General features: G+C 38.5%; 1 protein-coding gene across 7 annotated transcripts in view; it reads left to right on the top strand.

The window, feature by feature from the left end:
* GRM5 (glutamate metabotropic receptor 5) overlaps window positions 1–13,810 on the top strand; it is a 256,892-nt gene that overhangs the window by 210,716 nt on the left and 32,366 nt on the right. For all 7 annotated transcript variants that reach the window (XM_027677466.1, XM_027677468.1, XM_027677465.1 and 4 more), the window contains 2 exons: window positions 1,121–1,289; window positions 4,263–4,389. In XM_027677466.1, coding sequence (XP_027533267.1) covers window positions 1,121–1,289; window positions 4,263–4,389 — 296 coding nt within the window. The remainder of the gene's footprint in view (window positions 1–1,120; window positions 1,290–4,262; window positions 4,390–13,810) is intronic.

Genomic DNA, 13,810 nt, shown 5'->3' on the forward strand with positions numbered 1-13,810 from the left:
TTAATGTAAAATTCACTAAAGAGTAGCTAAAGAAAAGCATGACATCATTGCTTCAGGAGTTGCTCAGTTTTCCAAGCATGCCTTACAAGAAAGTGCTAAAAGAACAGGCCTGTAAGGCAGAAAGGTGGGCTGGTGTTCAGTAGTAGGAGGCTAGTGAGTCCTATGCTGCTCCACAGACTTTCTGCAAGACTGTGGGAGCTGAAAAGGAAGTAGGAGGAAGAGGAACATGAAACTGAAAACTCTGATCAGCTCTATCTTTGACCCAAAAGCAGCCTAGGACTGAGTCATGAATGTACTTTCTCTTCCACACTATACTGTACAAGGAATTAAATATGTTCTGATCACTGGGGAATTATATAAAAGTGATTGTATGGATGGGAGAGACCAGCATTTGCTGCTGCAACAGTGAAGAAGTGAAAAAAAAAAAAAAAGAAAAGGACAGATTTTGTGCCTGAAGAGTGGTGCCTGATTCCTCTCTGGGTGTCTTTGGCACAGGAAGTTTCCTGTGCTCCCACAGACCTGAGTTGCTTCTACCTCACTTTGGGAGTTTATCTATCTTCAGACTTCTTCTCTCGGGAGAGGAATAAGCAGCTGCAGACAGTGAGGATCACGTAGCATCAGGAATTGCCATTACTGGTTTAGATTACTCAGCATCTGTTATACGGGGAACTGGGGTTCCTTATGCAATTGGCTTCAGTGCTGAAAGTTGCACAGAATGAATTCTGTTTGACTCATTTTCATGGTTTCTCTGAAACAAATAGTCAGTCTCAGGAGCACAGTCACTTAACCCCGGACTGTTCTGGGAAATTTTTATGGTGATAGAAAAAAAAATAAAACAAAACAAACAAAAAACCACCACCAACAACAACACCCAAACAAAGACAAACAAAAACCAAACAAATAAAAGACTCCCAAACCCCTAAGTTAAAATACAAAGGAAAAGAAAGATTATGATATCGGAGAAATTATTGTGAGATACTCAAGAGCAAGCATAATGCTTTAAATTTTTTCTTCTTTGTTTTAACAAGTTTGATTTTTGACTGTATCATGTTCCTTTAATTTGAAACATTTCAAGATGTTCTCCTCACCTTAGCTATGTCTCTCCTTTATGTTTCCAAAGATATGAAATAATGAATTTTAAACAAATGGGGAAGGATTACTTTGATTATATCAATGTTGGCAGCTGGGACAATGGTGAGCTGAAAATGGATGATGATGAAATATGGGCAGAGAAAAGTAATATCATCAGATCTGTGTGCAGTGAACCCTGTGAAAAAGGCCAGATAAAGGTAAATATTTTCTTCATTTGCTTCGGTCTTGTAGCATGAACAGCCTTGAAATTTGAAAGCAAGCTTTTCTTGACTTCTGCATAGAGACAGTGTCCCACACCTTAATTAAAGTATACAGACTTACGTATTTAGTTCTTACTCCTATCAAATTGTCTCACTATTTTCATAATTTGCCATTTTCTTCTACTCCCATTTCTGGGAACTGCTGACTTTTTTGGTTTTTACTGGCATTCCAAATGCTTGCAAACAGATATTGTTTGGGGGCTTTTTGCTGCATATTTTTACAGCATCTGAATCAGTGGAGTGAAAATCCCTGACTGGGACTTGTCAGTACACCTGCAGGTAAATTATAAATAATAGTTGCTACTATTTCAGTGCTAGACATAGTCACCTAAACTGGAACATTATTATTCAGACCTTAAATCTGTGGTATCATTAGAGAATAACAAGATATACCACTCCTTCCAACCTCAGGAAATGTAGGTAACAAATTTTTTTAATCATACCAATTTTACTGCTTCCTTGTTTCCCAGGTTTTGGATTTTTCCTTCCGCCCTTTCCATGCTGAAGTAAGGAGCGTAGATGTATCTGTCACATATTAATTGCACACTATTATCCTTCAGCATCCCATGACACTTACTGCAGAATAGTTAAAATACTGCAAGTCCTTAGCTTACCTTGTAGCTCTTTATATAAAAGTCTGTGGAATGAGCGGATGGGCATGGACAGCCATAAAAAAAGCAGCTGTAATTTCTGACAAGTCTGGATCACTTTTCTCAAATGTTCGAATGGCATGACTGAAAATTGGGAAGTAGCTCCAGAGAGGTACTGGTGAGAGGCTGAACATGCTCTTCAATGCGAAGTAAATCTCTTCAGCCTGAGTTTTACAAAGTTTCAGGACAAAGTCACCATGTTTTATTCACTATCTGGTCTTTGGCAGAGTCAGTAAATGAGTTTCATCAGACCAATTGTATTTGTCTTCAGTGTAAGCGTACGGAGTTATATTAAATTTCTGAATTTCTTTTATAATCAATGGAAATAATATGTTATTTCAGGTGAGGAGTCACCTCATTCTCGTGTAGGCTTTCAAAACTGTTAAGACCAAGCTTGGTGTAGAAATACTTTCCTTTCTGGGTGTCTTTTACTATCAATGAAGAGAACAGTTGATCCAGATGAGAACATACCTTCTGCAGACACATAAAGGCAGGTGGGATGAATTAGTCCCACAGTAACTAAACAGGGGTCTGTTGTTAGCCTGCTCCAGCCACAAAGTCACATATGTGGAGGATAGAGATGGACAAACAGCTAATATCTTCAGAAGTGAGTGGCTCCAAGTTCCTTTACAATCTGTTGGCACAACACAGGTGACAGGAAGTATCTTGTGTTCTTCATTAACACAGTCTCCTTCCACCTTCTGCCCATGCTCTCATGGATTCTCCGGAGAGGATTGTCCGCTATGAGGCCAAGTCATCGCACACTGAGATACCTTGAAGTCCAGTGTTCAAAATGCTCTGTTTGCTCCTCATTAGGTTATTGATTATAAATCTCAAAGTTTACCTCAGTCTTTATCTTCGTGGTCTTCACAGATGATGGTGAGAGCTTGATCCTACCAAGCTCTGTGGTAGTTTTCCTGCAAACTTCTGTGTGACTGAGTTATTATGAAGGAATTTCAAACATTCAGTGTAATGATATCCAACACTCAGAGACATTTAGTACATCCATATGAAGGACTTGATAAAATCCAAACGCAACCCAACTATATATTTGAAATAATGCAGACATATGATTATTTAAGTAAGTACAGGTTCAAAGGATTGATCAGATGACAAGGGGAAAGGAAAATAATTTATGTTTTGAAGAGAATTATTTGTGTTAAAAAGGACAGAAAATATTTGTTTGCAGGTAAGAATTACAACAAAGAATTGTTCAAGAAGTGGGGGAAAAAAGTATGAATTAAATGGTGACTAAGCAATTTAACATAAGAAAAAAACAAATTCTATCTGATTCCGAGTACTGGAGAATGATTATCTTTATTCCTAGAGAAGGATACATAATCCTTCCCTGGTAGTGCTGGGTAAGAAATTATCAGAGTACCCGTGTCCTGATAGATTTGTCAAATTCCAAGTATTCAGGTTTGAATACATTTTATAAATTCATCATTGCAAAAGATACAAAAGTCAACCTACTTCTTATGCTATAATTGGGAGTATTTGTTTATAAATTGTTCAGGAGGAGTAGAGAAACTGGAAATACTTTATTTCAAAAGGAAGACATATTGACAAGAAGCACAGATGTTTTCAGTGCCCAGAAATGATAAATAAGGAACTTGAAAAGTTTGCATTTCAATCATAAGCATGCAATAACATTTGACAGAAAATTATGAAATGAAAAATCAGGTCATATGTTAAGAATGGATAAAGATAACATTCTCACTCTTAAATGGTAATTAGAAATCAGCAATTAAATAATTCTGGAAAAAGCATGTTCAGTTTGATGTCTGGAAAAAATCAGTTTTAATAAATCACTTATAATTTGATGAAGAATAAGCACCCAAAATTCTTTGGGTAATGAACCCTTAGGGACATAATGCTGTTGGTATGATTCCCTGTATGGACTAGAGTGGAATAAATTACCTGCCTTGAGTATCATGTACTGGCTTCTGTAAGTACATTGCCATCTACAAAATTTTGAGTTTTGCAAATTCTATGAGGAATAAAACCATCTTATTGTCCTTCCGTACCTCCACTTATACTTCTCTGGGTTTGGCAGTTTCTTTCTTCTGGTACTTATACAAGGGGAGCAGGCAGAAATTTTGCCAAATTTTACATATGAAAATATATGAAAAGGAACTCATTTTAAAAGAAAATCTAAAAATCCCTTCTATCAAAAAAAAGGTTAAAAAGTTAAATTATCAACTAGGGCAGTATGAATGTATGTTTATGCTGATAAATCAAGTGTCAATTTTTGTCTCAGGTGATCCGTAAAGGAGAAGTGAGTTGCTGTTGGACCTGCACTCCTTGTAAAGAGAACGAATATGTATCTGATGAATACACATGCAAAGCCTGCCAGCTTGGCTCCTGGCCCAATGAGGACCTCACAGGTAAATGAGTTGTGGCTGTGCTTATGTTGTCAATGAAAGTGCTCATCTGCTGAGCTGAAGAAACAAATGACAGATACAAGCGAATATGAGGACTGGTTTGGTCAGATCAAACCCAGGGATAAAGCTGAAATTTGGACTGAAGCTGATCTTTATCTCCTCGCCTCAACCTAACCCAGGATTTGTTCACATAATTCAGCTGCTTTCTAAAGACCTGAATAACTTGATCTAGAAATAACAATAAAAAAATAGTCCTGGTTTTATATTCAGCCCTGTCCTAACCTCTAGCTGGTAATGAAGATCTTAATCTTCACCAAACAGGTACAGAAATTAAGTCCTTGTCGGAGAAATAATTAAGGCAGATCAAATTTCAGAGTTTTATTTTCTTCCCAAGTAGGTACAGAAGACTTGTGTAATATCTTCTTTTTTAATCTGAAAAAGTTCTGAACTAATTGCTGTAGTTACCACTGCTAAAAGCACGAGCGCTCCAGTTTGCATTAGTCCTTTGTTCATCAGAGTCTTCTGGAACACAGGGTTCATCCCTGCCATGGCTTCATGCTCTTGCAGAATATCAGTTTGGTTTCTTTAGAGATAAATTGTTCCAACACTTGTATCCCACAGCCTCTCTTCTCTATGGCTAATAAACAAAATTCAAGTATCCAAATGCCCAGGGCACAAACCTCTTCAAAATGTTGTTCAGGGATCAGGTTCTCATTGTGCCAGTCTTTGTACAGACAAGGAGAGAACAGACAGGTTTTTTTCCAGAAGAACTCACAGACTTGATTTGCATATAATTTCTATGGATGAGAGGAGAAATTTTGAGGTGAGAGGGAAGACAAAGGAAAGCACAATTTGCTTCATGAATTTATATAAGCAGAAGAGTGTAAAGCAAGGCTTGACCTACAGAGAGATTTTTATATGTAAGGTTAATACTTTCCTGGTAAGGAATGTTGCCTTGTTTTGATAAACAAACTATGTTACCAAATTATTGCAAAAATATCATTTAATCATGAAATTGATGGGGTATGTTTCAGAAAATGTCCACCATTTTTTCCCTAGAAAAAAACTGACAACTGAGTAAAATGAAACAGCAGTAAAATGGATCTGCAAGTGCTCCTCCATCTATGCTCCCACAGCCCTGCTCCCCCACTCCTGCCCCAGGCATCCAGCAGTCAGCCACCAAAGACTGCTCATCTCAGGGAAAGCTTTCTTGTGCCAGGAGAATGGAGAAGGGGAGAAAAAGAGAACTGGCTGCATGTGTCCCCAAAAGCAAGATACTGATGGTATGGCATAATCTCAGGTTCACTCCCCAGATGGGCCACCTAGAAGATTCCAAAGCCCACATTGCAGGGACTAGGCCATCACACCAGGTTGGTCAGTTCATGAAGGTCAACTAGTGCAACTAGTCAACTCTCCCACCTCCAGGGGTCTTGTCTGAGATATTGCAGATCCCAGCTCACCCTTGTTTTGGTAAGCACCTGAAGTTTTACCCAACATAGATCAGCTAGAAAAGGGGCTGCTACAAGTCAGTTAGGAGGGAATTTGTTCCAAGTGCCAACACTTCTGAAACACCAGTGATGGGAACTGCCCATTGATCTGAAGTTTGGGTAATTAGCCTGTAAGCACCATATGTAAGGCAACGTGGAGTAACCAGGCTACAGGGTTGGTCCTCAGGCTCTGTGCTTTTAGCGGGCTCCCCAGGCACACAAATCTCCTGATTCAAGCAAGACATCAGTCTGGTCCTGTGGGAGGATTCACCCTCTGAAAGTCTCACTTTGCACTCAGGATGGAAGAGTGGGATGGGTTGGCATCTCAAAAGCTCTTGTAGGATGAGTCAATGATTTTCCACCCATAACTGATTGTTTTTAAGGAAAGCAGTTGTATTTTTAGTCAAACCAACTGCTTTGTGTATTACATGAGCAAACATTTTGTATTTGTTTGCAAAATTACATTTTGCGAACCATTCATCTGGCTTTAGACATGGATTTTATGCCTTTACAAGGACCAAAGTCAACCCACATACAAGAGAACCCCTGACATCAGTGTCAAGCAGTGTTCCTCAGGAGATCTAAACTTTGTTCCTCAGCCAGGCACAAATTTGGCAGGCACTGTTGGGAAACTGAACCCTGCCCTCTTTGGCCTCCGTGAGCACAGCTGATACAATGTGCCCTCCTAGTATCAAGACATCCATCACATAGCTTCACAGCTGCGTAGTCCCCACTAACTTATATTCACATGATGGCTGGATCTTATCTTGTTTGACTTTGTATCAGAAACAGATTTTAAAAAAATCTATTCCCAGTTTATCCATACAATACAGTGAGCTGGATTTCTAATGTTCATATTTATAGTACCAATATTTGCAGCTTGTAAAAAAGTCCCTTTCAACCTTGTTTACAACATAGGATTCAGTAATAAATGTGAATTAAAAGTAGAGAGAGTGAGATGTATTTTGTATTCTGGCAGGGAAATTTCCCTTCAGTTTAATAAAGTATACACCAATCTCCTTGAAATGTCCCTGCATCTGATACTGCAGCAGACTAAGTCTCTTTGCTGCTTAAGAAAGCCATTTCTTAGGTAATGTCAGCTCCCCAAGGGTATGCATATAAAAAAACTAATTGAAATAAGTCTGCCTCGCATGATCACCTCCAAATGATAGTCCTGTAAATGCATCAGCCATGAGCTTTTAACATGGAACTGCACCTTACCGTTTTTTATCCAAGATCTGATCTTGGATAAAAACTTACTTGGAATCCTTTCTTGGCTCACATAACAAAACATTGCTCCATCTTTCTTATGTTCAATGATCAGCATCAGTTTTGTGCCACAAACTACACTATATAAAATGTCTAACGTCAGGGATGTTACTGACAGGAAGGGAGATTAATGCGCTGTTTCAGTCACCCATGGAATATCAGAATTCAGATGCAGCACAGGAGAAGACAGAAGGGATGCAATATGTGTAGGAAAACAAAGTTATTCTCAGAATAGGAAAAGACATTGGAGTTCTGAAGTACAGAAAGGAACAGGGAGTCCAAAGATAGTGGAAAAGACAAGTCAGAACGAGAGTTTCTCTTGATTAAATAGTTACTGGAAACATCTCCATCTAGAAGTGAAGCTGAGGCAAGAAAGGGAATGTTTAGCTGCCCATATTTTATTTCCTCACAAATTTCAGGTTCATTGCTTACGCATACAATATTCCCCAGGGATCACACTCATCCTTGGACAAAAACCTAGTAATTTTCTTCCTTTTCTTCAGATTTGTCTGTAATATCCCAACATGTACCACAACTAATTTTTCTCCTACTCATTTAGTATTAAGACAAGCTTTCCAAAATACTGTAGCTCTCCTACTTCCCTATGTGTTGTTAGCAACATCCATACATTACAGCACCAATTCACACATTAGTATGGCCAACGTGGCTGAGCCACATACTCAACTACAGCAGGAGGAACTCACTGATTTAAGTCCAGAAGCGTATGCCAGTCACTCCACTATTCCTCAAAGCCCTTCTTTGCATTATATTCACAGCAGATGGAAAAGAAATAGATGCCATGCAAGTTTAGATACAAATGAAGGCATTTTCTTAATGCTGATGACCAAACCTAAATGAAATTATTTTTCAGTAACTTGATGAGAATGGCTTTTTGATTTTCCAAAAACCCAAGTGACTTTGAGGACATGACCTTCTGCATTCAAAAATAGTGCTTTAGAAAGACCTGACAAATTTTGTTCAACTTCTCAGAGCTTTTTCAGTGTATGTAGGAGCATCTTGGTCCAGTTGCTACTAGTGACTAAGAATGTCCTTTGAGGTGGGAAAGAAGGAATGACTCTCTCTTTCTGACGTTCAGGGACAGCATACAACAGTACCAGAAACAAAGTTTTGTCTGGTGACCTCAAGTACTGCAAGAAATGCAGATTATATTAATTCCAATGACACTTGGATAATCTTCAGGCTGTATTGGCAAGTTTCTCAATTTCTGTGTATTCCAAATACGCTGGCTATTTCATTTTCTTAATTGGATTCCCATGAAGGTAGGAGCTTGACTATTTTACAGCTCTTGAAATGTTTTGTTATTCAAGGGTAAGGATATATATCAGAAATAAATATTTTTACTATAGTTACAAAAATGCTTTCACCAAATAAGGTACAGTAAACCCAGGATAGCAGTGTCATGATCATGTCTGTCCATCTCAAAGTGACAGAAAAGAGCTAGATTATCCAAACAACAGATGGAAAGGACTGAAAAAAGGTCATCCCAGCTCTAAGTGACACAATAGCCATTTCAAAGTTTGGCCTGTACTGATCTGGATTCCTCACTGAGAAGCAAAAATTACTGCCTCCCTCATCCTGAGGGCATTGCTTGTACATTCAGCAAGAGCCACAAAGAACACACAGTGCTGGGGGCTGCTGGTATCTTGGCTCCCAGCACCCTATGAGACAGCCCATATGCATGAGGTCAAAGGCAGGGGTGATGCTCGACGATGGATTGCAGTGGATCCCGACAAGGGCTTGGTTGGCTCTTCCTGCAGCATGCTGATTCAGTCTGTGGCAGAAACCATGGGGGTCTGAGCCTCAGTTGTTTTATCAGACTGGATTCTGCCCCTCACACAAGTAAAAAGGAATTAATCTCTTGCCCAAAATATTTTCAAACAGTAACTACTTGTTTCTATCAAGTTGCTTTCTTCTATTCCCACTTGCAATAATGCTGCAGCCATTTGTAATTTCAGCATTTGTTTGAAATGGGACAGAAGAAAATTTAGTCTGTGTTGACATTGATTTTTCTGCTGAAACTTTACTAGCATCTGGCTTTTGATCATAACTGGTAAGGCTGTAATTCAGACTGACAGTAGAAGAAGGACACAATTTTTATCTGGTTGTTTTTAGTGTTATAAATGCACATCGGCAGACATAATGTCTAGTTTTCACCCTGTTTTCTGTGACCTGCATTTCTCTTTCCTTTTTATTTTTTATTCCAAATGAAATGTAGCCATTGACATAAGTCACTCTCACACCAGCCTCTCAGAGAAAGCACATGTGGATGACTCGAGGGTTCAGGTGATGATATTATGAGCAGGATCTCTGTCTGTCATTTTCTCCCATCCCTTGTTGCTGGGTTTGTGGACTTTTCTTCCCTCAATTGCTTGTTCCAGGTAAGGTGTGAACTTCAGCTTCCAGTTCAATGTGAGCCATACAGCGCTTCGGGCTCAAGTGAGCCGTTCAATAACGCTGAGCTCAACAAACTGAGCTCTTGGAGGCTCCTGCACTGGATGAACGGGAACTTGCCAACAAAGCCAGAAGGATCCACTTGTAATTGTGCCTTCGGTTATGGAAAGTTTGCTGAACATGATGTATTCAGAACAAAACATTTACAACACATAGAGCCAGCACTTTTTAGTGTAACTTAAATCAAAACAGTAGAGCTGACATAAGGAGGGACCTGATTATTGCAATTCATCAGTTGTTCTTGTCATTCCATACACTTGTGGAATTAAGGACTCATTCCCCATATGGTCACAGAGCATCTTTAATGTACTACTCTAAGATTCATGGCCTTGCCTTTTACTGCAGTGCACTGCTAAATCTGTATATTTCAGTTAGTACAGGCTTGGGCCCCTGAGATACAGATGCCCCAGCTTTCATGGTTTAAGATGTGGCTAATTCCAAATCCTGCCCTGCAGGGGTGACTGAATACACACATGCACAGTCATAAGCTGCATCCATGGCTTATGCAAAACCACATTTGCTAATGGCTTCAGTAACTGTGGCAGCAAAGACGGTCACTTCTACATGCTCTGCCATTGTAGCAGTTGCAAAAGCTCCCACCAGAAAGGACAAAGTGACTATAGTAACTTACCATAGCACCAGACTTGTTAAAGATGACCTCCCTCCCTTCAGTTGGTCCAGATTCCATGCAGAAGACAGGAATCTGGTAAGTCTCCCAGAGTGTTTAGATACCCTCTGTTTGTATCGTGAGGGAGTTAAAAAAAAAAAAAAAAAAAAAAAAAGAAAAAACCCCTAAAGTATAAAAGATACTCTGTCAGCTTAATGTAAATTTTTATTCTGACTCTGACATTTTCGCATCACAGCTTTCCATATATGTGAAAACCCAAAAAACTAATCAAGATATCCCTTCTCCCATCTTTTGGGATTATAAGGAGAGAAACATTCAGAAGCGTTAATATAAAATATCTAATACACTTTGAAAAATGAGTGCCAAATCCTATGTGAAGACTCATTAATTACTAAAATATATCTAGGTTGTTATTTGGGTTCCAGCTTTGGTGTTTGGACTTTCTTGGAAGGATGTCTGAAAATTTACTGAGAAAACCAAGTCTTTTGTTAACAGGTCAAACTCACTGACCAGGATGCCAAACCCCTCTGAAAAATATTTAGAACTTACTAAACCAGCAGCAATTTTCTGCCAGTTTTAGTTTCCATGTGCAGATTCAGTAAGCTTTAGTTCATGATGTTAACTTAAGAGAATTTATTGAATTCTCTTCAGTTTCCAGAGTGAATCCTATTCACAATCCCTAGTCTGTCAAGTTGATCTTTGAAACTAGTTTAATAATGTATTTTATATTGCCTATCATGATTTTTCAGTGTTAAGCTAATACATTGGTATGGATGCTGTAGGCATGGCAAAGTCTTGTAGGTGTCAAGGCTATACTAACAAATTAAAATAGTGCTAAGATCAAATCCCCAGAAAATGTGGTCTATAATACAGTGTTTCATACCTGTAAACTCTTCTCCCAAATGAACTAATTTTAATGCAACATGAAAGATAAAAAATAAGTGACAAATTTGCCTCTGTAGAAAGAGGACAGACCTACTAATAGACCTATGGCACTGGTCAGGCCCTCAAGAGCATTTCCTCTCCTTGTTTATTGCACATTTTACCCCACCCTTGAAATAGCTAAATGTTTTTTCAAAATATCACAAACTACTTTTTTCTCAGAAGATCCTTACCTGTATTTTATTGGTGATTTTTGATGCTTCTTCAAGAAAACCTTTTCCTAGCATGTCATATGGGACTCTAACTTTTTCTATCTGCTCATCTTGCTATTCACATACTTATTTAGTATCTTTCTTGATACTGGCGATGTTTCTGGCATGAAGAGCATAAGGGCAGTTTTATGTCAACTTTACTGGGGCTCCATTCCCAGAAGCCATTCACCCGTGAGCACAGAACAACTCAACACCTGCTCCAAGTTGAACTGGGTCCTAACAGCCTTTCCACAAGCCAAAGATTGCCTCAGCACACTGCAGGGGCACAAAAAAAGACTGCTGGCTTTGTTCCACCTCTTTCTGAGCCAGCTAGGAGAGAAAACTTTCCAGGTGCTTAGAGATGTCAATAAAGTGCAAGAGGCAGGCTGTGGGGCACGATCTTGTCCAAATAGCCATTGATAGGAATGCAATCCTTTTGTGGTACCAGTTTTCAGCTTTTGTCTTGGTATAGTCCTGGCCATCAACATAACCTGAACACTCACAGTGCTGTTTTTCCATCTTTCCTTTACTTGGTCTAGTTGTCCTTTTCTAAAGTGTCATTGTCAGAATCCATTACCTGCAAAACTATTACGTGAAAACTTCACCAATCATTACTTTATGAAGATTATTCAGTCTTTAAATCTTAATTGAGGAACAAATCATTGCAAAGTTTAGCATTCTCCTTGTAAAGTATACGCAGTGACAGGAAAAATGGGACAAGTTTTCAACTTTTTTTCTCAGGTATTTTATTAAGAGAATGTAAAAAGAGTAATAAAGCAAGGAAGGCATGAAATAGTCTGAAACTAATGAGAAACATTTGGTTATGATTCACCTCTGCTGCAACATTAAAAGTGAAGCAAAATTTAGCCCCTATATCATTGTCTGCTTGCAAAGGCCAGCTGTCAGATAAAGACATTTTCTCTTCATATTTCCTGTCTAAGAATATAAAGTAGTGTTAGAATCTGGTAACAACTTGTTTCCCATAATATTACTTATATTTTGGTAAAATCAGAAATAGATTTAAAGGTCATTTACTCATAAAACTTATTATAACTTTCTCATAAAACAGCCACATGGAGATATCTGCACACAACAGAGGATGCTTTCTGGTTTTCACCCTTCTTTCACCACTCTCACTTGTATAAAATGTTGATTTTAGCGATGTGATTCCTGTGCTACATTAATCTTGAAAAAGTCAAAAAGAAATACGTCTTCCTTACAACAAATAAGTGAACCCGTAGAATGAGCAAGAGTTAAAAAGGTATCATCAACTAATGGTATGAGAGTGTTTCATAAAAATCTAATGTCTTTCTTACATTAAGATGTGGTAAGAATTTTATTATTGCAACAGAAGACTTTGCACACCAAAACAGTTTAAATGTGGATGGCAAATTTTTCTGTATTTAACAATGAAGAGTACAATTCTGTTACACTAGAGTGACTTCAAATTGTATCCTTCAACTGCACTAAAGTTAGAGAGGTGTTGATCCCAATCCTTCTGATTTTTCTGTTCTCTTCAAGAATACAGAACTATCCACCTTGTACAATTGCCAATTGATTTTAGGTATTATCTCTTTGATAATATTATTTCTGTAGAGATACAGAATGCAGAAATACTTGAAGAAGAAAGGAACTAAGTCTAATATCTACCCATACTGTTTTGTTAAATGATTTTTACTACTAAGAATGTCAGTGGTAGATTTGGAAAAACCTTACGCTCCACTTAAAGGAAAAGGCAAACAATAGACCTGCATGTAGAAATTCCCAAAGTGTAGTCCTGATATCTACATTTACTCCTGTTCATCAAGTCACTGAGGTCTCAGGTTACCTAATTAATCAGGATTTCTTGGCAGCCACATGCTATCAGACGGTCCTAACTACCCTCACTCTTGAAAATACAGATTCAAGCACCTGGCACTCTATCCTCATAGGATGAAGTACCTTGTAATGAACCACTCCATCAGACTGACACTCTTCTGTCTGACACACCCAGAAGACAGCACATGATTGAAAAAATACAAAATTTTGAAGTAATTTAGATTTTGCAATCACATCTAGTCAACCCAAATACAAGTATGGGGGAAATAAAAGCTTCTAGTTACATTTTCTCCACTTCACCATCTCCTCCAAGCTGTCCTGCAGTGCCAGCATGTGCTATTGTCAGGAAGATGCACTCCAGAATATCAAGGTCCTCCCTTATATTATTATTGGGTTAGGCTGAGATGGAGTTCATGTCCCTACAGTAGCCCTCATAGTGCTGTGCTTTGCACTAGTAGCTAGAGAGTTGTTGATAACACACCAGTGTTATCAAGGCTGTCTTCCCAGCATTCCTCCCTCATCAGTGTTGCCTAAAAAAATCAGGAGAAAAAACTGTCCAGACAATATTAGATAAGATAGAGAGCAGCTCTTTTAATGAAGGACTTCTGGCAACGGAG

This window comes from Neopelma chrysocephalum, unplaced genomic scaffold (genome assembly GCF_003984885.1).
Source record: "Neopelma chrysocephalum unplaced genomic scaffold, ASM398488v2 Primary Assembly neopelma1_43, whole genome shotgun sequence".
NCBI lineage: Eukaryota > Metazoa > Chordata > Aves > Passeriformes > Pipridae > Neopelma > Neopelma chrysocephalum.